Here is a 24,781-nt window from a genome sequence, read left to right as displayed (position 1 = left end):
AAAGACACTGTATTGGAGGTTATGTTTTGCTGTTAAGAAGTGAAGAGAAGTCTGTCCCAGTCCAGCCCTTGTTCATTTTTATAAGAGTCAGCCTGTCAGCATTTTCAGTTGACAGGCGGATGCACTTATCAGTCATAATTCCACCAGTGGCACTAAAAACCCGCTCTGTCAAAATGCTAGCAGCAGGGCAGGCCAGGACCTCCATAGGATAGAGAGCCAGTTCATGCCATGTGTCCAGCTTGGATACCCAATAATTAAAAGGCACAGAGGAATCTTGGAGGACATTGGTACGGTCAGCAAGGTACTCCATCAGCATCTTCTGAAACTTTGCCCTCCTTGTGAGAGTACCCTTCACCTCTGGGCCAGGGCGATTGGAGGGTCTGAGAAAACTCTCTCAGAACTTTGCCAATTTTCCCCTGCCTCTGCTGGATTGGAGTTGTGTCTTTTTCGCCTATACTCCTTGGTTGTCCAATGAACTGTGACCTCTGCTGCCAGCATTTTCAGATGGGAATTTTTTAAATAATTCTACAACAATGGCCCTCTGGTACTGCAACATTTTAGTACACCTATCTGCCTCTGGAAGAAGATACTGACTGTTCTCCTTTTAGCGTGGGTCTATAAGTGTCACCAACCAGTAATGAGTGTCACCAAAAATTTTGATAATGCAAGGGTCACCGGAAAGGCAGCACAACATAAAGTCAGCCATGCGTGTCAGACTGCTAACAGGCAAGACTTCCTTGTCCTCACCAACAAGATGACTGATCATGCTGTTCTCCTCTTCCTCCCTGTCTTCAGGCAATCCATGCTTGAAAGTACCTCCTGTTCTTCCTCCTCTTCCTCATTGCCTCGCCTCAGAGCTGCCACCAGGTTCCGGTCATTGTCACAAATGACCATGCCTGGCTCTAGGCTCAGTGGTGTCAGCCACAAATCTGCTTGCTCTTTCAAAGCTGTCCACAATTCTTCAGCATTGTGTGGTTTATTACCTAAGCATATTCGCTTCAGCACAGCCTGTTGCTGCTTGGCTGAGGCAGTGCTGCAGTGCTTCCAGCTTGTGAATGATGTGCTCATTTTGTATATGGAGGCTGAAGAGGAGGAGGAGGTGCAGGAGCTGTACACTGTGGGGGCAACCTTGATTGACGTAGGACCCGCAATCCTTGGCGTCAGGAGGACGTGTTCCATCTCAAGGTCCCGGTTTCCACTATGTTAACCCAGAGTGCCATCAGGGAGATGTACCGTCCCTGCCCACAAGCACATGTCCACGTGTCTGTGGTTAGGTGGACTTTCCCAGTAACAGCATTCTTGATGGCATGGGTAATGTTGTGGGACACGTGCTTGAGTAATCTTGGGACGTTACAGCAAGAGAAATAGTGGTGGCCGGGGACCGAGTACTTTGGGACAGCCACCGCCATCAGGTTACAGAAAGCTTCCATCTACATGAGCCTAAAAGGCAACATTTCAACTGCAAGCAGACAAGAAATGTGTGAATTTAGTACTGTGGCCTGTGGGGCATTGGCTGCGTATTTCCACTTGCATTCCAATGACTGGGGTATGGACAACTGAAGGTTGCGCTGGGAAAAGCATGTGGACTTGCTTGACAATGGTGCTGCTTGAGTGTGGGCAATGACAGGTGCAGGGCAGGAGGCATATTCGCATGCACCATCGACAGGGGATTGGCTTGCACGCACAACTGTGAAAGAATCAGTGGTGTCACCTGCAGACACTGTTCCTGGAGCCTGGAGTTCGGGCCACAAAGTTATGTGCTTTGCTGCCATATGCCTGATCATGTTGGTGGTGGTCAGGCAGCTAGTTTTGCTACCCCTCCTGAGGCAGGCATAGCAGATGGTGCAAATGGCCTGTTTGGGGTTATCAGCAGAGTTTTTTAAAAAAAACAACCAGACTCAGGAAGACCTAACAGTTGTATTGCCAACTTCTGTCGTGTTGGTGTTACGAGGAACAGTTGCCCGCCTTCTGTCTGCAGACACCACACTGCTTCTTCCTGCCTGTTGGGGTACTACGCCTCCTTGCCACTGTGTGCTGCTGTCCTCGCTCTGAATATCCTCATGTCAGGTTGGGTCAGTTACTATATCATCCACCACCTCGTTTTTCACTTCCGCACCCTGGTCCTCCTCCTGACTTTCTGGCAATTGTGTCTCATCTTAGTCCACCTCTTGTGACACATTCCCACTGTCACTTTCGTGTGACCGTGGCTGTTCAAATATTTGGAAATTGCTACCTACGATCTCATCTTGCCCTTCTTCAAGTGGACTGGGCAAGAGGCCCGAATGTATAAATGGAAAAGTGAACATCTCTTTGGACTGTCCAAGTATAAGACCAGTTGTCTTCGGGCACTCGGCATGGCGGGAGGAAGGAGGATCAGGGTGAGGAATATGCGGTCCAGACTCACGGCTACTCAGACTTTACCATGTGGAAGACAGGGTGGTGGTGGTGGTGGCAAAGTGAATGGAAGCATTATCCGCTATCCAACCAACAGCCTTTTGACACTGCTCTGGGCTCAATTGTTGTGTTCTGCGGTCCCCTAGTAATTCGGACAGGAAGGTCGGGCAAGAAGATGTGTGAGTTTGTTGTGGCACAATTTCATCTTGCCCATGGCCTCGGTCTGTGCATGCTACATCACCATCACATTTACTTCTCCGTCCTTTGCCACTAGCCTTGCCCTTTTTAAATGAACTACAATATTTTCACTACAAATGGCTGAATTTAGAGCAAACTTATATGTCATCCATGTGTGTGGGAAAACCACAGTTTAAAATATCTGGACTGTAGGTAACAATTTTTTTAGCAAATTGGTGTCAATAACTAGGGTAAAATACAGCAAAAACAGTTGAATGGAGGCCTGAAATGCCACAATTTGTAGCCCACAGATAGATGAGGCGTCAGACGGAGACAGTCCACTTTCAAATATCTGGCCTGTATTTTTTTTTCCCAGCTGAATTGTCAATAAGTAGGCTAAGACACAACAAAAAAAATTCTACAGAGGCCTGAAATTGCACAATTTTAGGCGCAATGATATGCGATCCGTGTGGCAGACAAAACCGAGTTTAAAATATCTGCCCTGTAGCTAAATATTTTTTCGGTAGCTAAATATTTTTTGGGGCAGCAAAATGCTGTCAAGAAATTATATAAGACACTCCAAAAAATGTTTACAATACCACAAAAATGGCATAATATTCTGCGCACTCAGATGTGATGGCTGGGACCGGCAAATCCGTTTAAAATAGTTGGATTTTCACGCTGTACTATGAAAAGGATCTGGCTGTATTCTGCAGTGTCAAAAAGCAAATGGAGAAAAAAAGGAGGCTCTGGATTGCTTTGGAACAAAATAATCAGGATTGAGATGCAAGAAAAAAATATTCCTGACCAGTAAAACCTTGGGCTATGTATCAATATACAGTATGTAATAGCCAGCAGCAGCAGACAGTAATGGAATGGACCCTGTTGATGTATGCAGTGAAGTATGCCACATACAATGCCTGCCTGCTACTGATATCAATATACCCACAAACACTCCCTGCCTACCTAGCACTGCAATCTATATACCCCGTAATTAGTCCTTAGAAGGACTGTTGGTTTAGATGGATTTGTGGATTCAACAATGGTATACCCACAGTAACTGATACTCCACCTATTCTGTCCCTATCGCTGCAGCAAGTCTCCCTACACTGGTGATTTTGGAGCTGACTCTGATGAGCAGGGCGGTGGCAGGTCTCGTATTAACCTGATGACGCTGTGCGGCCAGCCAATTGCTGTAATGCCACAACCAACATGGATGCAGCATTGCAGTGCATGGCAGACAATCCCTGCATGTTGATTGGTGCTCTAAAGAGAGCCAAACATGCACGGCGGGACCCGATCTCCCGCCAAGTAAACCCGGAAATGTTCTGGGTACTGCTATGCTCGGGCGAATAACGAGCATTACCAAGTATGCTCGCTCATCTCTAGTTACAATGCAGTGGAAAAGTTCTGAGCCCTGAATATCTATCTGTGGTGAGCTGGCTATTTTACCTTTACATATCTTAATAGCAGGGGGCCATGGCATCTTGTGGCCTCTGCTGGCATAAAATTGTTCTCAGCTACGTAGACAGGTATAAATTTGACAAACTTATTTAAGGGTTTGTTTAATTTTTATGAATGGTTGAAATTGCCAAGTGGTTCCAAAAGATGCATCTTTGCAATTTAATTATGAAAAATCCTTCCTTTCTGAAAAATGGAGTGATATTTAATTCTATGGTTGCTTAAGTTACCTGCCACTGCTGGAATGTAACAAAGGTAGCCAGTTTCCCATGAAGGGAGCACAAGCTTGCAAGCTCTTTGTTTTAGAGATTTCAATCATTGTTCTTAAAAAGAGTAGATTACTGGGGATGACTTACAAAGTAATGATTGTTTTTTAAATGAGGACTGTGGACTCTCAAATCTTAATATTTTTTAAATGTAGACATTCTGTTCATTGTTACGTTGTTCTAAATCTACTACTGCTGAATTATTTCCTTTTTTACTTTTGCAGACATGAGGGGACTCTGGATTTACCAACTGAATAATTCCACAGTGGAGAACAGTCGTGTGAAGTGTCTCAATTGGTTCAATGATCAACATGAAAATCCCTCACAGTGGAATTCTGGTTTGCTGTCATGCCCCTGTTTATTCCAGCAGGCACAGACTGATTCCCGCTACAGACAAACAAAAGCAGGTAAAGACCCTGACCCTTATTCTTTATAAATAGGGTACACCTAAACTGATATGGGGACGCTCATGTTGACTACTGCTAGGCTGCTCTCCTCCATTATACTGTTGTTAGCATAGTGACACATTGTCTTCGAGATGAGGAACTAGCTCATGATGACAAACATATTTTATTTTTCATAAAGATGCCAATGAGCAGGATACCATTTTTTTGGATTGTCAGGCTGCACATCCTAAGATGCCATTGAGTCTCGCCTTACTCAGATTTTTGTCTTAAGCCAAAATTGTAACTGAGCTTAGAGAGAAGAAAATAGAGAAAGCTGCTTATCAGGATTCAAAATAAGCTTTTCTTTTTATCTCTATGGGTTCATATCTACTGCTGTATTATGGCTCTGTTCAAGCTCAGCTGTATGGAGCGGAGTCTGTGGACCAGATAGTGTGTCTACAAGCCACTAATTTGAAATGATATTTTAGTCGACAGAGTGTTTATCGCCCTAAAATCCATTTATTGACACAAATTCTTCACTAAAGAGACAGAAATCATCTACTTTAGAGCACTTCAACTATGGACAATGCCACAGCAGAAATCTCAGACTTTTCTGTAGATTTCTGCTGCAGATTATTTTCAAAATACAAAGTGGAAAGTCTTGTAATACAGTTTTTTTTATTCTGCAATCAAGTTGTATTTGCAATAATTTCTTAGGTATCTTTAACTTGCAGCACGCACAAGGAACAATTGAGTCTAATCTTCCTCAAATTTTTGCATTAAGTTGAATCTGAGCTGACAGGGGAAATAATGAGAAAAGATGATTAGCATTGCTATCCATTAATTAACTGTTTTCTATTCATTTTATTATATTTTCTTTGATATTCTTTTTGTGTTTCATTTTCTTATTATCAGTATTATTGTAATATACAGTATGTAAGGTCACGTTCATATGTTGTGGATTTCACAAAATCTTCATTATTGGCACAAATTATGCACTAAAGAGACAAAAATTAGGCACATTGATTTATAGAGGACCAAAGGCACGTACCAAACCACAGCAGAAATCATCTCCAGATTTCTGTGGCAGCTTATTTTCTATTTGCAATCTATTTGTATTTTGCAATGATTTCTTATACAGTATATATCTTTTACTTTTAGGCGAGTCAGACTACACCAAACTTTTCCGCAGCACGTCTCCTAACTGGCACAATGCTGGTGTGAGATGTGTATACTACCGCAAGAATCAGTTCTTGGAGGGTTTCCAGGAGCGGACATGGACTTTTCATTCATCGAGCAATAGTGAGTGAGAAGATTTATTATAAAACAACAGGTCTACTTGTAAGAAAGATTAAATTAAATTAATATGGTTTATCTCCTAGATGTACTAGATGCAGAGCTTCAGGCATACGACTGGTGCTGCAATGATGTAGATGATCCTCAATTCTGCTCTATGTACATGCAGAAGAGACCACCAATTAACTGTCAAGACTACAGACCACCCAGGCCAGGTAAGAGATAAGCTAGGACATTACATAAGATAATGTATAATTTACATGATGGCCATCTATCATAAAAGCAACTATGAAATAATAGTAGATAAAGATACATTTCTTAATATACTTGCCTAATCTTTTTAATTCCTCACTTTTCTCTCACTGTAGGCCAGGTTCACATAATGTTCTAAAAAAATCTTTAGAGTTTCATCCAAAAAATTTGAATGATTTTTTTTCTGACTTGTCATTTGTGTGCAATCTGTAAGCAATCCATTTCTTACAACAGCAGCATAACTTACAAGACTATTTACAGTTTCCAAAGTAAGAATGGCAATGTCTCCATAAAAATCGGATGCTATATGTGTAGTGACCAGAAAAACCATTACTAATACATGATTGCATTTGTGTCAAAGGTATTCTGTTTTGCCTTGGGAGGAGGTAAATTACTTATTATGCTGCCCTCTCCTGCCTTGTTTTGGTATTACAACTTGTAGTACTATGCTGCCCTCTTCTGCCTTAGTTTGGCATTACAACTTGTATTTCTGATTGGAAAATAAGTGGCAGTTGGAGGTTGTGTGAGAGACAGAAAAAACGTGTAGTTATGTTCAGTTTTGGTGGTGAGAGGAGGTAAGAAATTGAGGCTCCCCGTCTAGGACCAGCGGGTAATACAAAGCACCTTTTTCTTGGAGTGCCCCGCATTTACAGCAACAAAGTGCTGAGACAAGCGAAGGAGCTGCAGAGCTGCGCAGCAGATTATCCGGATACTCTGATCGGATTAAGGTCAGCTAATCCTCCCCCTTCACGCAGCACAGTTAGTTATATGAAAAGTTACTGCCATCCTCCCAAGCCCGGGACCGAGAAAAGGCTTTGACTAACACAATGCTTAAGGAAAATTGTATCTGTTATCCATGACTGTTTTATGGAAAAAACATAAGAATTGTTTCAAGCCTTCAGTAAAATTCATCTTTCAAGTTTGCACAGGCCCTCCGGTGTATGCTTCTTTCCTCCGCGGCCTCATACCTTGCAGGCATCAACATAACCCTCAGTCTCATATATCTGTAAACTCCCCCTTTTATAATTGCCACCTAACCTAGGGATTGTTAGAGCCAACAGAGTCACCGTGACTGAACCACCCTCCGAGGTACTAGGCCCTGCATCCCACAAGGCGGTGCAACATATGTGTATGTTATTTGTGGGGGTGTCTCACCCGATTTACAAAAGACACTAGAGCATGCTGCGATTTTTTTTCACAAACAGATTTGGTCCGTGATAAAAAAAAAATCACTCATCTGCACTGCAACATTGAATAACATTGGTCCAAGTGTAGTCCATTTTTTTATGGACAGAACTTGAACAGAAAGTACAGTTGTGTAAGCGTAGGTTCACATTTGCATATGGAGGAAGTGCAGATGTCTGCGGACTTCCTCCGTGAAGTTCCGTCCATGGCTGCACCTCCTCCGGTCAACTCCGCCTACATCCACATACTTCTGCATGCGGCCTACCCTATCTATAACATTGGGTACGCAGGTCATGCGGATGTATACTGATGCCCCTGCATGCGTCGTTTTGACGATGTGGTGACCCGCATCGAACGCATCATTTTGGAATTTTATGTGGGCGCTGCATCATCAAAATGATGCATGCGGTGGCATCCGCATACATCCGCATGACCTGCGCACCCAATGTTATAGATAGGGTACACAAGCCGCATGCAGAAATATGCAGACGTAGGTGGAGCTGACCGGAGGAGGTGCAGCCGTGGGCAGAGCTTCACGGAGGAAGTGCGCAGATGTATGCATTTCCTCCATACGCAAATGTGAACCTAGCCTAAATGTGCCCTTAATCTGATTGTTTTGTCATATTCCAGATATTTCTTTCTACTTTCTCACATAATATCACTCATATAAACCACAAGGGAGGAGTTGGTCATGCGGTCACAGACTACTCTAGTGATGTCACCATAGATGTCATGTTTTTGGCCTGCAGTTGGCTAGCCCACTATCATTGAAAAAAATCACATGGGTGTATTATGAAGCAGGGAACCTAAACAACAGCAGTGAGGGAATGAATAAAAATTCTAAAAGTTTACAATTTGAGGTAATTTTCCTTTTTTTTAAATCATTGTGAAAAAAATAAAAATTATTGACTATCCAGCTTAAAATGTACATATATTTTATTATGAAGAATTTTATAAAAAATTTTGTAAAAACTATGGTAGCTTGCATCAGCAATAAATAAATTACTGAAGTCTAAACAATTTATTAATTTTTTGCTACAGGGGGGATGTTTGGAGATCCTCACATAACGACTCTAGATGGGTTAACCTACACATTCAATGGACTTGGAGATTTCCTCCTTCTTAATGCATCAGACTCAGAAATCTCTTTAATTCTACAAGGTCGTACAGTGCAGACTGAAGCAGCGAAAGCCACCAACTTCCAGGCTTTTGCCATACAATACTCATCAAGCAATGCTAGTGTTACAGTGAGTATCAGAGTACCGTAATTATGGGAACAAATGGTAGGTAAAATATCAGCCTCTATACTGAAGTATTAACATTCCCTGTTATGTCAGTCTACACATTGGGCCAGATTCATCATTGCATTTCCGTCAGTATTTTGGCGTAAATACCTTTTATTTAGCGAATTTCTAATTTTAGACAAAAACACAAATCAATTTTCAACAATTTTTGGCTTTGTGCAAAATTTATGAATTTATTGCGCAATTAAGATGAATTTAGTACAAAAATGTCAGTAAAAACGACAAGATTTTTCTCAGCAAATTCGATTTACAGAGAAGTTCTCTGAGAATATAATGTCTTATCATGCTCTAGGGGCTCTCCCATCCCCAGAGAATAATAAACATAATATGTAACAAAAATAAAAAAATGACCTCACTGCCACCTGTTCGGTCCTCATTGCGTCTTCAGATCAGCGTAGGCAGTGATGAAATTCCCCATCCTTGGTCGCTTTGTTGAGGATTCAGAGTTTGCTAGGAGGGTTCGCACATGCACCCTCAAAGGTTGTGGCATATGCATTGACATCATACATCCTGGCGTGGTTTGCGACCTATGCGAGTGCATGCACAAAAAGCTCCCAGACCTAGCAAACCAAGAAGTCTCAGCCTATTGATCGAGGCACATGGATTTCACCAAAGCTGATACCAATCTGAAGATGCGTCAAGGAATGTACATGTGGCGGCGAGGAGCACGAAGGCCGGAGAAATGAGTATAAGGTTTCCTTTTCTTTACAATTTCTTTACTTTTTTGGCTCAGAAAAATAGTGGCCAATGGCCATCATTTTGCTGAATTTGTGCAAAAGCAAATCACAAAAAATCTGCATTTTGACAAATGAAGTTTTTTGTAAAAGTCTAATAGAATTCAATGCCATGTGAATTTATTCGCTCATCTCCCACTTTAACTATTGCCCACACCTATTGTTTGTGGCATCAGATATGTTTCACATACAGTGGCATGTAAAAGTTTGGGCACCCTTGGTCAAAATGACTGTTATCGTGAACAGTTAAGCAAGTTGAAGATGAAATGATCTCTAAAAGGGCAAAAGTTAAACATATATATATATATATATATATATATAGTTATTTTTTACAATTTAAAAAAGTTACAAAAAGAAAAATGAGCCAATGCAAATATTTGGGCATCCTTGGATAGTTGTGTGTTCTGATAACTTTGCCCAAGGTTTCAGACATTAATTAACCTCTTAGAGTTATGGCTTATCGACTATCATCATTATTAAAAGCCAGGTGATGCAAATTTTTCACCTTTATAAAAATCCTGCCTCATCTAACCTTGTGCCAAAAAACAGCAGTCATGGATTCTTCTAAGTAACTGCCTAGTACTCTGAAAATGAAAATGATGTAGTCCCACAAAGCAGAAGGCTATAAGAAAATAGCAAAGCATTTTCAAGTTGCTCTTTCCTCCGTTCAAAATGTAATTAAGAAATGGTAGTTAAAAGGAACAGTAGAGGTCAAGATGAGGTCTGGTAGACCAAGCAAAATTCCAGTACGAGTTGCTTGCAGAATTGCTAGAGCGTCTAATCAGAACCCTCCTATGACTGCAAATGGCCTTCAGAAAGATTTAGCAGACTCGAGTTGTGGTACATTGTTCTACTGTTCAGAAACACCTGCACAAATTTGGCCTTCATGGAAGAGTCATCAGAATAATACCTTTCCTGCGTCCTCACCATAAAATTTAGCATCAGAAGCATGCAAAAGAACATCTAAACAAGCCTGATGCATTTTGAAAACATGTCCTGTGGACCATTGAGGTTAAAATAGAACTCTTTGGCCACAATGATCAAAGGTATGTGTGGAGAAAAAAGGGCAAAGAATTTCAGGAAAATAATGTCTGGCTAACCATTAAGCATGGAGGTGGATCAATCTTGCTTTGGGTTGTGCTGCATCCAAAGGCACGGGAAATATAACACCATTTATAAAAAAGCTGAAGTTGAAAGGATTATGGCTTCTACAAATGGATAATGATAACGATAAACACATATCAAAGCCTATTATAGACTACCTTAAAAGAAGCAAGCTGAAGGTTTTACCATGGCCCTTACAGTCCACTAATCTGAACATCATTGAAAATCTGTGGCTACACCACAAAATAGCAGTGCATGCAAGACGACCCAGGAATCTCACAGAATTGGGAGAATTTTCCCAGAAAAAATGGATGAAAATCCCACAAACAAGAATTGAAAGCCTCTTGGCTGGCTGCAAAAAGAGTTTACAAGCTGTGATACTTGCAAAGCACAGGTTACTAGGTAGGCAATGCAGGGTGTCCAAACTTTTTCATGGGCTCATTTTCTTTTGTGTGATTTATATATATATATATATATATATATATATATATATATTTAGCCTACAATGCAACTGAATTGTATCATCTTTAACTTTAGTCCTTTTAATTATCATTTCATCTTCAACTTGCTTAACTCTTCACAAAACAGTAATTTTGACCATGGGTGCCCCAACTTTTACATGCCATTGTGTCTGCGTGATATGTCCCTATTAATGATTGATAAATCACCATGGAATAGAAAATACGAGAATACCAGTACTGTGTTTTAGTCTTTGCCATTACTATGGAACATAACATGATTTCTTTTTTTAACAACTCCCAGGTGGAGTGGTATCTGGGTAATTCTAGCAGTATAAACACTTTCCTTGATGGTCAGAAAGTATTATTCGGTTATTCACAAGGTAAGCAAATTTTTATTTCATGAGATATGCTATGGAATGGATATTGAAGATTTGACTTTGTACACACTAGCTCCAAAAGTGGAAGCAGAGGCAGACAAAATGCATCCTTTCTTTTCCCAACTTGTAACATTAGACTACATGCACAGTAGATTTGGGAAAATAAAGAGCGCTTAGACACGAGTACTTTCCACTTGCTATGGCTTTCTGTATGCAGACTTAAAAACTAACATTTTATTTTAGGAATAAATTAAAAGTTAAAGGGGTTCTTCAGGACTTGGCTTATTTTTTCCTATCAGGTTAAAAATGTACAGACAGGTTGTAGCTAACTACCTGCCTTTTTTGCTCAGCCCAATCTCTGCTGGCTTAGAGCAGTCATGGACCACTCTTGGCAGTGATTCTGCTGCTCCATTTAACCTCATGTTAACAGAGCATCTTTTCCTCTTCCGGTCTGCTCTCTCATCATGATGTCCCCAGAAGTCACAGAATTGCACGCAGTAGCGGTCCTTGATGGCTCTGAGTCACCAGAGATTGGCGCTATCCAAAACAGGCAGGTTAATAACAACTATCTTAACCAAAGAAATAGGAGTATCAACAACCTAGTACATAATCAAATGATACGGGCAAAAGAACATTGTAAAACCAAAAAGGGCCACATATCCAAAAAATTAATTACACTATTACAAAGTTAGAATCAATATATTCAATTTTATTAAGGACACCATAGGACACATTAAAACCACAATATAAGACAACACATAATAAAAAAGCAAAAAAAGGGGGGAGTAGACCAGCACATTTATATTGAAATATAATATTAATCCAACCCAATATATTATATTTAGAGATATTGACCAATAAATACATAAAAATACATAAAAATAAAGTGCAGTGCATATATAAAGTAGTTATTAGTCAATAAAGTGAATAATAAATCCCATAATCTAGATAAACATAAAGAAAAAGCTTCAAGTACTAACCAGGATTCATCATATACATGTCGTCACTGCCACCCCCCACTCCAACGCGCGTTTCGCATGTTGCAATCTGTGACTTCAGATTAACAAATTATGACAATGTGCGAGGTGCTCACTATGACAACTCCCGAATATTTCAAATGCTTGCAGGTGGTCATGTGACCACAGATATGTGATTTTCATAATTAAACGCACATGCTGACCAGCTTCTCGACGGCTTCTGTCAAAATATCATCCAGCGAGTATTTGCATCTATAAGATCCTATCCCAATATGTAGTAGGTGCAATAATAATATTAGCAAATGCTTCCAATTAGAAATGTAGTATAGTTCTTCTGATTCACTATGTTGTTTCCTCATGTGCAGGGCATTGCAGTCGCTTAGATATCCAGCTAAATAACTGTCACTATATGAGTTGTCGTAACTATGGATACCTAAGCTACTATAATGCCTGCACTTGTGGTAAGCAACATAGCTTATCAGAAGAACTATACTACATTTCTAATTGGAGGTATTTGCTAATATTATTATTATAATTATTACACCTACTACACATTGGGATAGTATATCGCAGATGGGAATACCCCTTTAATAGAAGGGAATGAGAATCTAGGCATGTGACTGCAAATGTGCAAGAATATTGATAGAAGTGGACAAGAGGCTAGTCAACACGAAACCACAAGAGTGGAAGTCCCATATCTGTGAGTACCTGACCACTCGCTCACGCTGGGAATAAAGCGAATCATGACAGTGTGATCATTGTACAGTCACAATTTTGAAAGTCTGCCGTCAGAGTGAATGCAAAAATTTGTGTAGAAGTTGGAAAACCTCTTTTAAGTTTCCCTATCCTAGACAGACAATAGGTCATAAATGTCATAGCTGAGAATCTATCTCTGTGATTGAATGGGGCCCCTGTGCTACCAAGTGAGGCAACCACATACAGAGATAACATGGAAGTGTTTTGGTCTCGAATATTTATGAGCAGAGCACAGCGGAGATTGATAACCCCTTTTAAGTTTAACATGAACATATAAAATGGTAAGATACAAAAGAAAAGTATTTGTAGCAATAAATTGTGTCTACTGTAAAATGCATTTTAATTTTTTTAGATTAGACAATTTTAGAGTTTATTACAATTTAGTCTATATTAAAGTCAAAATTTTTTATCTTAGTAATTCAAGTTACAAATGGAATATGTTTTTTTGAAAAATATTAATTTTCACCAAACCTAAAAATATTTCTATGAACATTTTTCTAAGTGTCGCTTTTATACACGATAAAAATGTTATGCTTTTAACAGGAAAAAAATATAATAAATAGAATGAATATTTATTGATCAGGAAACTTATAATCTATATTGTAATTTTGTTTTATTTCTAGACATGGAAGCCAAGATTAATAACACCAATTCTGCCGTCTTCCTCAAAAGCAATAGCTCAACTATCACTGCAACCTTTGAAGGTTCTCTGTCTGTACAAGTGTCAGCCCAGTCTAATATGCTGACTGCTGTATCCAATCTTCCCGGTAGCTTCCTGAATAACACCAAAGGACTGCTGGGTAAGTGCCAGTCAATTAGTTCTATGTATGGTTAATTTTTTTAAATCATCATTTTCTCTTAGTTTTGTTATTGTTCTTCCTCTGTACATACGTATTAGCAAAAATGTCACAACAAATTGTTTTTGTAGAAGCCCTGCTGTACTTTTTACTTTGTTCTATTTCAAGCATTACATTTAGCCTATATCAATAATTTTGCCTCTATAAATTTATACTGTGTGCACAATTATTAGGCAATTTGTATTTTTGAAGATTGAAAATATTTTTGAACAACTACAATGCTGTCGGTCATTGTAATAGTTAATAAACCTGAATATTTATCCCACATAATTAGCACAAAATATTTAGATTCTGATATTTGGACTATTGGCTGGCCCACACTATTAGTGGGACACCCTCACACCCAGGGCTGTGGGGTACTTGGTACCGGGCCCGATGAGCTTCAATGGGATAAGTCACGGCAGCTGGGATCCGGCCCATGGCCCTGGGCGCCCTTTGTAAAAGGGGAATGTTCAGTGTGCTGATGATGAGTGATTCGTGATGCCACCTGTGGTGTTCGGCAATAGAGATGTAAGCCGACGCTGCAGACAGATCCTCTGGGACAGATGGTGTGGTGCAGCAGTGATGTTATAGCCCTCCACAGGCAGGGCTGTAGTCCCAGGGCAGTGTAGGTGAAGTGACACTTAGATAGTGTAGTGTCAGGCGCAAGGGGTGTAGCCGTGCTGGGCAGGTTGACGCAGGAATAAGTGGAGGACACCAGGGCATGTAGTTCCAAAGCTTTACTCACAGTCTGTTGCAGGTACAGGTGCCCGCATCCGTGCCGTGTCCTCCGGGTCAGAAGCTCAGCCAACTTCCAGGCAAGATGAAGTACTCCTTTCCAACACTCCGGCAACATATGTGTCTTTTCTGAACGTCTCCTCTTATAGCGCCTTTGAATGAAGTACTCCTAGTACTGAGTTACACTGGAGTTCCTCCTGTCAGATGTTCCTATGAACTCTACTTGTACAGCAGACAGCTGTAGCCTGCTTCGGGGACACCTTGCTACTAAGTCCCCGCTCATTAATATGTTGCTGTTGTGCCCCCAAGTCTTGTGTGGGAATAAAGTGGTCACTACATCTATTCCTCCGGTGTCTGCTGCAGGACCATTAGTATCCGTACAACCTCGGGGACCGGACCCCGGCCTTGCGCTTAGAACTTGAAAAGGGTTCTCCTCTAACCCTGGTCCTTGTTCTCTTATTCTCCTTACCTTCCGTGCTAATCCTTCTTCCCAATGGAGAATCAAGCTTCCTTTCTTTGTCTCTTTCCTGTGCCAGCAGACCCAGATCACTGTGGCCTGCTGCAGCACTTCTTTCTTCCATCCCTCTCCCGGGGATCTTCTCTTTCTCACACTCTGTCCTTCTACATTCTCACTCACTGACTGAATGAAAGACTGACTGACTGACTCAACTCTTCCCGCTCTTTTATGTGAACTAAGCTCCACCCACCTCCCAGCACGTTTTGTGTTCCAAGCAGGGAGCCACCAAGGGGTGCTATGCTACACTCCAAGCAGGGAGCCGCCGAAGGTGCTTTGTTACACTACTTTGTGGTGTGGGGTGCAGGTGTTGGAGCGTGGTCAGGTGTCTCCACCTTACCTGGATAGTGGGGTACCACACCTCAGGAGGAGGTGCAGTACCTCTGTGGCGACTGAACCCTCAGGGGCGCCACATTAGCACAAATGGTTTATATTCTAAAATGTGGCCTGGTCTCTGGCTCACACTATTAGCACAAATTATTAGGATTCTGAAATGTGGCCTGGTCTCTGGCCCACACTATTAACAGAAAGGATTTACATTCTGAAATGTGGTCTGGTCTCTAGCCCACACTATTAGCAACAACGATTTAGATTCTGAAATGTGTCTGGTGCATGGCCCATACTAATAGCAGAAAGGATTTTGATTCCGCAACATAAACGCCTAGCTGGACCACACTATTAGCACAAATAATTTAGAATCAGAAATGTGGCCTGGTGTATGGCCCACTCTATTAGTAGAAAGGATTTAGATTCGGAAATGTGGAATGGTCCTTGGCCCACATTTTTAGCACAAACGATTTAGATGCCTGAAAGGTGATTTCAAACAGGATCCTATCTGACTACTTGCAACAGCAGGAGCAGCCTCACTGGCTCTTAAACTGACAAAATGGCACAAAAGCATGTCCTTTTTTATATGCAGAGGGACTTGTTACTTCAGCAGCCAATGACAGAAGCCCTTGTGTCTCAATGTTGTGGATGGTTTCTGCTACCAGAATCGCCTCACGTTAATGAAAAAAAAATACAGTCTTCTGCTTCTCTGACCTCTGACCACTATCCTACCCAAAGTCTTAAAAAAGCATCAGCATAAATTTGATCATTAACCGAACTTTGGCAGAATTTTGCCGATTTTGAGGAAAACGCTCTGGTATCTGAACACAAATACGAATGTGACAAGCGAAAGCAGCACTAAAATCTACTCAGACAAATTGCTATTTGAATGGCAGCAAAACACCTCCAAGGCAAAGAGGGACAGATCATGGCAGATGTCCAGCTTTAAAACCCTATAGTTGAGGGTTGCAGAGGAATTAGGGAGTTTGCTGGTTTTATTGGCCAGGTATTGCTTGACCAACTTTCAAACTTTTCCCTCCTCAAAAATACCCAGTAATAAGGACATGGGCGCTGGGAGGTGTCATTAAATTGGTCCAGGAAGGAAAAACACCATATGAACTACTTAAGAGTGTGCACAAGTAGGTCCCCACACCTTGTGTATAAATAAAGAACTTGGCACTCAACTTCAGGAATAAAAATAGTGTAGTGTAATGCAGCTAAAATAAAACGTTTTGGCCAGTCATGGCCTTCATCAGTTGCAGACTGCAATAAAATGCTGGATGTCTGATCAAAAAGAGGTATGAAGAAGATTCACCACATCACTTTAAGTGCGGTATAGAGAGTGCAGCGCTGGTCAGAACACCTATGCTGTATTATGTCTTTCTGGACATTATAGGAATTGTGCGCGGCCTGAAGCGACGTGTTATCCCCCGCTAGTCAGCTGTCCCCCTCAGTGCTGCTGTCCTCGGTATGCATGCTAGCTTCCCAGGTTGGGCCAGTGACTTCATCATCCACCACCTTCTCTTCCATCACAGCACCTTGGTCCTCCTTAGACAAAATTTACCATTCTCCACCATCTTCTTGTGACCATGACTGCTCTATACATAATATGGCGCAGTAGTAGCTATTGGATTGCCAATAGCTGCAACCGCGCAGGCGACACCATCTTAATAGAAAAAAAAAATCGCCTCCTCCAAGATGGCACAGCTGGCGCTTGCACAGAGGCATCTATCGGATCGCCAAAAGAAGCTACTGCGCAGGAATGCTGGTGCTATCTTAGTGGGGACATTTTTTTTCTCTAGGAAGATGGCGCCAACGGCGCCTGCACCATAGCAACTATCGGCTATCCGTTGCCATCTTGAATGGGGCACTATTTTCTGACTTTTTTTGCTTATGAATTAATGTATACCATCAAAAAAATAATGAACTACATATTATAGATGCAATCATACTGCAGCACAGGTGCCGCCGTTGGCGACTGCCTGCAGAAGGAGATTTTTTTTCAAATACATATAATATTCATTATGTAAAATAAGGGGCTGAAGCCTATCTGATGAATATATAAATGAAGATCCCCCCACAGCCTCGCCCCAGACTAAATAATAATAAAGATTAAGCAATAACCACTAGACGGACTTCATCAGACAAGGTATCATTTTAATCAGTATAACGGCTCCAACATGACACTGTCTGTGTCAAGTATGTGATTTGTATACTTCTGGCCACATTCAAATGTATCTGGTCTTGTTCAATTAATTTTCATTGAGTGAGTCCATGCATGTCTAGTCAGCATGTGCCATGTGCATGCAAATCGATGGCACCAGAGAATCCAGCATACAGAGCACACTGTGAGAAAAATGACAATTAGTATCACAAAAAACATTGACATCTAGGTACCTGATAGATGACGTCTTAGATTAGAGTTGTTCACTTTCTTTTCTTCATCTTGTCCAGGCTCCATGATGACTTTCCTCATCCACAGCTTGTCTCTGCAGACATCCATCTTCTCCGGTCATCTGCAGCACATCCCCACAAGATGTTCTTAAAAATAATACTCCTGAATAAAAATATCTGCTCTACGCTGAGCCCCTGAATAAATAATTTCCCTTCACTATATTTGCTGCACAAAATATGACCCGCACACTGCCTACTCCTTTCCATACTGGTCCCCATTTCAAACTGTCCTCTCATACTTTGTCCTCCCTATAGGTCCCAGTCTCTATACTGTGTCCCCTCATCACACTCCCTCTCCTTGGCTTATCATCCCCTCCTGGCTGTGACCTTACACTGTCCCCTCATACTATCGCAACACACTCCTCAGTCTCTATTCTGTGCTTACTCACACTTTCCTCCCCCCAAACTGTATCCCCACACTATTCCTCTCAATAGTCTCTTCACATGTTTCCCCTCCCTCTTCATACTGTCTCCTCTCATATCCCCCTGCTAACCATACTGTCTTTTACTTACCCCCTCACTCGCCATACTGCTGCTTCACACATCCCCTGACTTCCCATTCTGTGGTTGCACACATCCCCTCACCCTCGCTCCCCATACTGTGTCTCCACACATTCCATTACCCACACTCCCCATACTGTGTTGGCATACCTGTGTCCTCTTGCTACTCATACTGTGTCCACACCCAGCCCCCACTCACCATACTGTGTCCGCACCCATAATCACTCTCGCTCCCCATACTGTGTGCGCATACATTCCTTCCCTTCCCTCCCCTGTCTTCACATCCATCCCCCATTCTGAGTCCAAATCAATCCCCTCACTCGCCAAACTGTGCCTGTGCGATTTCTTCATGCATGCCCCCAATCTACTCCCTTGCTCCTCGTACTGTGTCTTTAAATTTCTCCCACTCCCTATATTATGTCTGCACCTATTCCTTCTTTGCTCACCATACTTGTGTCCTGAAAACTTCACCACCCCGTTACACTAAATCTTCCCACACTAAATCTCCCCCCACACTAAATCTCCCCTGTTATGAATGAGTCACCGAGGAGGAAAAAACAAAAAGCAAGCTAAGCCCAGAAAACCAGAGAGGTTGGTAACTAGCGGATTGCAGACCCCTGATCCTATCCACAACAACTAGCAGTAGCCGTGGAACGTGCCTACAGTGGTCCTAGACGCCACGTCACAGCCGGAGAACTAAATAAGCCTAAAGAAAGAAAGGGAAAATCTAAACTGCCCCAGAGCAGACCCCAAAGTAATAGACAGCCCCCAACATGTATTGTCGGTGAAACAAGATGAAAACAGACACAGGTATAAAGATAGGATGAGCAAACGATGGGGCCCTCGCTAACTAGAAAGGACAGGAAAGAAAAGCTGCTGACTGCAATCACACAAAAAACCCTGCCAAAAAGAATGTCCAACACGTCTGATAGAAAAAGGCCCTGAAGTCGCTAGACTTTAAATCACTATATCAGCACTCAGGTATATTCTGAAGACAGAGCAAAAGAGATCAACTGATCAGAGACAAAATGGGGATTCCGAAACCGAAGGTGCCCCTATCGTACGAGGTCAACATTTCCTTGGTGAAGTCCCTCAAACCACAAAGAAAGGGATATTGTAAAAAAGATGCCAAGTACAGTATGCTATAGAAGAAGGATTAGAAAGGTCACCACTTATCAATGCAACACATGCCCTGCGAAACCTAGCCTGTGAATTAAAAAATGCTTCAAACTGTACCACTCATCCATGGACTACAAAATTCATTTTTTACTTACACAACTTCCAAATGCCAACCTAATGCACTCTACACAACTCACATATGCCAACCTGATGCACGTTACACAACTCACATATGCCAGCCTGATGAACTCTACACAACTTACATATGCCAACTCGATGTACATTACACAACTCATGTAAGCTAACCTGATGTATATTACACAACTTGCATATGCCAACCTGATGCACTATATACTGTATACAATCTGATGCACTCTACAAAACTTACATATGTCAACTTAATGCATTCTACACAACTCACATATGCCAACCTGATGCACTCTGCACAGCTTACGTATGCCAACCTGATGTGCTCTACACAACTCACTTATGCCAACCTCATTACACAACTTACATATGCCAACCTGATGCATGCTGCAAAACTTACTTATGCCAGCACATTATAAAGTTCACATACCAGGAAAACAATAGATCAATTCCAATATAGGGTCATTTGTGAAGGGTTTCCACTATTTAAGTACATGAAGGGCTCTCCAAATGCAACATAATGCCCGCAGACCATTCCATCAAAGTCTGCGTTCCAAAACGTCACTCCTTCCCTTCCGAGCCCTGCTGTGCTCCCAAACAGCAGTGTTCCCCCACATATGGGGTATTGGCATACTCAGAAGATATTGCACAACAAATTTTGGGGTCCATTTTCTCCTGTTACCCATGTTAAAATATAACAAGTGGGGCTAAAAGTACATTTGTGTGGAACAAATGGAATTTTTTTTTTCACGGATCTACGTTACAAACTTCTGTGAAGCACCTGGGGGTTCAAAGTGATCAAAGCACATCTAGATAAATTCCTTGAGGGGTCTAGTTTCCACAAAATCATTTGTGGAGGGTTTTCACTGTTTAGGCTCATCAAGGGCTGCTCTCAGTTCCAGCTATTTTTGCATTCAAAAAGTCAAATGGTGCTCCTTCCCTTTTGAGCCCTGCCATGCACCCAAACAGTAGTTTTCCCTCCTTTATAGGGTATTGTCATACACAAGAGTAATTGCATAACTAGTTTGTGGGTCTATTTTTTCCTGGTACCACTGTGAAAATAAAAAATGTGGGGTTAAAAGAGCATTTTTGAGGGAAAAATTTGATTTTTTTTAGTTTCACAGCTCTGCATTATAAACTTCTATAAACTTCTGTGAAGCACCTGGAAGATCTATGTGCTCAAAGAACATCTGGAGAAATTCCTTTAGGCATCTAGTTACCAAAACAAGGTCACTTGTGGGGGTTTCCACTGTGCAGGTACATCGGGGGCTCTCAAAACGCGACATGGAGTCCTTTCTTAATTCCAGGCGTTTTTGGATCAAAAGGTGCTCCTTCCCTTCCGAATCCTGTTGTGCATTCAAACATTAGTTTTCTCTCCACATATGGGGTATTGGCATACTCAGAAGAAATTGCTCAACAAATTTTGGAGTACATTTTGTTTAGTTAACCTTGTGAAAATGAAAAATTTGGAGCAATAGAAAAAGTTTTGTGAAAAAAAGTAAAATGTTCATGTTTTCCTTCCATGTTACTTAAATTCCTATGAAGCACCTGAAGGGTTACTTAACTTCATAAATGTGGTTTTGAGAACTATGAGGGGTGCAGTTTTTAGAATGGTGTTACTTTTTCGTGTTTTCTGTCATATAGACCCCCCAAAATCACTTCAAATGTGATGTGGCCCCTGAAAAAAATTCATCAACTTTTAACCCTTCTAACTTCCTAACAAAAAAAGTTTAAAAAATGATGCAGATATAAAGCAGATCTGTGGTATATGTTATTAATTGTTTTGTGTGACATAACTGTTTTAAGGGCATAACAGTTAAAAGTTTGAAAATTGTGAAATTTTCGCCAAATTTCTGATATTTTCACAAATAAATGCAAGTCATATTGAATAAATGTTAGCATTATCATGAAGTATAATATGTCATAAAACAACAGTCTCATGATCACTGGGTGTTTAACAATTTTTAATTATCCAGAGCCAGTTAAGTCTTTTTTTTGGCCAATTTGCCTGAGGAAAACAAACTAATAATTTTGGACACCTTAATAAAGTGTGATGATATATATCTTTAGGCCCCACCTGCCCTCATTGCACAAATACACATCACCTGATCTGCTTCTCACAAATAAGCATTCAAGTTAATGCATCTTGAAGTTGGAAAATTTGCATAAAATTGATGATATGGTTAAAAAACTCACCTAATATTTGTGCATAAAGTGTATATGTTGGTGATTGAAGCACCTGCTTTTATTACTATTTTTCATAAAATGATTGGTTGTAGAAGTTTAGTCAATAATTTTAATATAACTTTTTGTAGGTACCTGGAATAATGACAAGAGTGATGATTTCTTCTTTAATAATGGCACAAACCTTCCCATTAACAGCTCAGAAGAAGAGATATTCTACTATGGAATGGAGTGTAAGTAATGGATTAGACTAGATCTACGTGTGTTAGAATAGGCTGATTGCACTAAATTAAAATAAATTATAAAGTGCAATCGCAACCAGGGGTCCACCGTGCAGAGATGATAAACTGCTGCCAATGTGAACAATTACGAACTAAAGACAGCGAGCGAACTCCTTAATGGGACTGTGTTAACTCCACGCAGTATGAACAGAACGCACAATACACATCTCTGTTAGCTTCACAGTGAGGTAGAACTAAAGGGTTGCGCTCGCTCTGCAACTGGCCCGTGTCAATCGCACACGTGGTCGAAAGAGATGCTGAGTCGCAAGAAAAATACAAAAACTGAGGCTAACTACAAACCCTTTTAAATTTAGTTTAATATAACCGATACAATGGGTGAAAAACAATTTCCAAAATCCCCAAAGGGGATGGGCAACTCCACCCATAATCAGAATTCACACATTAAAGGAGCATCCAGCCCTAAATAAACCATGATGCAAAAAATGCATGTAAACATATTCTTTTTATTAATCATCATCACATAAAACCACAATGAAAAAAGTAATAATAGATGAAGTGGTCAGTTTTAGGAGTTAAACAGAAAATCTATCCCGGAGCCACTCACAACCTAGACACGATACTATGCACCATATGGGAAAGTCTCCAAGGGAGAAAAGTAGTAAGATGGTAAGGTAAACCACAGAATCCAGCTAAGCTGTAATTCAAAGTCAAAACAACACCCTGCCATAAATAATATATCCACAAAAATCACCTATAAAAAGGGAAAAACAAAGTCCAATGCAGGGTGACAAGACTATAAGGAAATAGTAGGTATGGTTACCCTAAAGTAACTCTCCCATAAAGTGACAGTGCAGACTAAAGTGCCTGTTAGGGCTTACCCATATGGGTGAATTTCCAGCTCCAGGAACGTGCCCCGATGCACGTTTCGCCGTGTTGGCTTCCTCGGGGGGGCAGTTAAACTGCTGCCAATGTGAACAATTACGAACTAAAGACAGCGAGCGAACTCCTTAATGGGGCTGTGTTAACTCCACGCAGTATGAACAGAACGCACAATACACATCTCTGTTAGCTTCACAGTGAGGTAGAACTAAAGGGTTGCGCTCGCTCTGCAACTGGCCCATGTCAATCGCACACGTGGTCGAAAGTGATGCTGAGTCGCAAGAAAAATACAAAAACTGAGGCTAACTACAAACCCTGTAGACTTCACATGGGAGCACAGCTCTTTGGTTGGATCTTGCCCTGTACATCCATTGTGCTAACCGCACACATGTGGGAAACAGATGCTAAGCCATGCGGGTACAAAAAGCCCTAACTGGCTAAATCTCAGGTGGTAACTAAACACACACACGTGCATACAGAGTGGTAGTGTATCCACTCACACACACCAACCATAAATGATACTAGCACACTAGTGTGCACCACTGAGGACCTTTTATACTTATGTCCGGATGGACGAGACCTTACCCGCGGACCAATCCGGAGCTGCCACACAACCAGAGCAGCTGACGTCCAACCACCAATGAGAAGATGCCACATCACGGGCATGCTCAGTAAAGCAATCTCCCAACCACCAATGTGAAGATGCCACATCACGGGCATGCTCAGTAAAGCGATCTCTGTACTTAGCCTCCAGAGCACAAGGCTGTACCTGTATGTCACTGGTTAATAAAGGCTTAGCTAGAGAGTCAGCAGTAACCAAATGTATGGTGTGAACCTGAGCAAGACACCAGGACAACACCTGCGCTGAGCATCAGTCTCAGCGGCCGGACCTGAATGGGAAACCGCAGGGCCAGACAAGACTTGTGATCTATCCCATACAGTGGGAAAATCCCAACACCTAACATATCTCCCCTGGCAATGATTTCCAGGCCTGAAAGTCGCCACAAGCTGGGGGGCATGGATGTACTTTTGGTCCTTGGCCGAAGCCCTCCTTTGATCCAACCGCATGGAGGTCCTTGTAATACTAGAGAGACCACCCTGTGTACAGATATGTGCCCCAGAAGCCTATTTGGAGGACACATCAACCAGAACCAGTGACCTTCTCCCTAAAGCCACTGGACGCTGTGACTCCCTCCGTCGCTTGCGACATTTATTAGCATAATAACCGATCTGCCTGCAGGCAAAATAGGTCATTTGAGGAAAAACTGAGCAGGTGTTAGATTCCGCCCAGAAGATATCCATGGGCTCTATAGGGTCATCAACCTGAGTTGGAGGGTACATGGGATTAGAAAAGTTTGGACCTTGCCCGCGGACCAATCCGGAGCTGCCACACAACCAGAGCAGCTGATGTCTGACAACCAATGAGAAGATGCCACATCATGGGCATGCTCAGTAAAGCGATCTTTGGACTTAGCCTCCAGAGCACAAGGCTGTACCTGTATGCCCCTGGTCACTAAAGGCTTAGCTGGAGAGTCAGCCGTAACCAAACGTATGGTGTGAACCTGAGCTAGACACTGGGACCGATGCCTGCGCTGAGCAGCAGTCTCAGTGGCCATACCAGAATGGGGGACCGCAAGGCCAGACAAGACTTGGGATCCAACCCAGACAGCGGCAAAATCCCGGCGCCTAACAACATGTAGTTCTCAATTG

The 24,781-nt window shown here is 41.7% G+C and overlaps 1 protein-coding gene across 1 annotated transcript in view; it reads left to right on the top strand.

The window, feature by feature from the left end:
- The window catches only part of LOC141100710 (uncharacterized), a 503,724-nt gene that overhangs the window by 291,067 nt on the left and 187,876 nt on the right, over positions 1-24,781 (top strand). The window contains exons 39-45 of the mRNA XM_073589357.1: positions 4,523-4,705; positions 5,846-5,986; positions 6,067-6,195; positions 8,459-8,664; positions 11,322-11,400; positions 13,754-13,930; positions 22,082-22,183. Of these exons, the coding sequence (XP_073445458.1) occupies positions 4,523-4,705; positions 5,846-5,986; positions 6,067-6,195; positions 8,459-8,664; positions 11,322-11,400; positions 13,754-13,930; positions 22,082-22,183 (1,017 nt within the window). The remainder of the gene's footprint in view (positions 1-4,522; positions 4,706-5,845; positions 5,987-6,066; positions 6,196-8,458; positions 8,665-11,321; positions 11,401-13,753; positions 13,931-22,081; positions 22,184-24,781) is intronic.

Source organism: Dendrobates tinctorius, unplaced genomic scaffold, assembly GCF_039654945.1.
Source record: "Dendrobates tinctorius isolate UK_male_01 unplaced genomic scaffold, ASM3965494v1 ptg000107l, whole genome shotgun sequence".
NCBI classification, from domain to species: Eukaryota; Metazoa; Chordata; class Amphibia; order Anura; family Dendrobatidae; genus Dendrobates; species Dendrobates tinctorius.
This window is presented reverse-complemented; position numbering and strand designations above follow the sequence as displayed.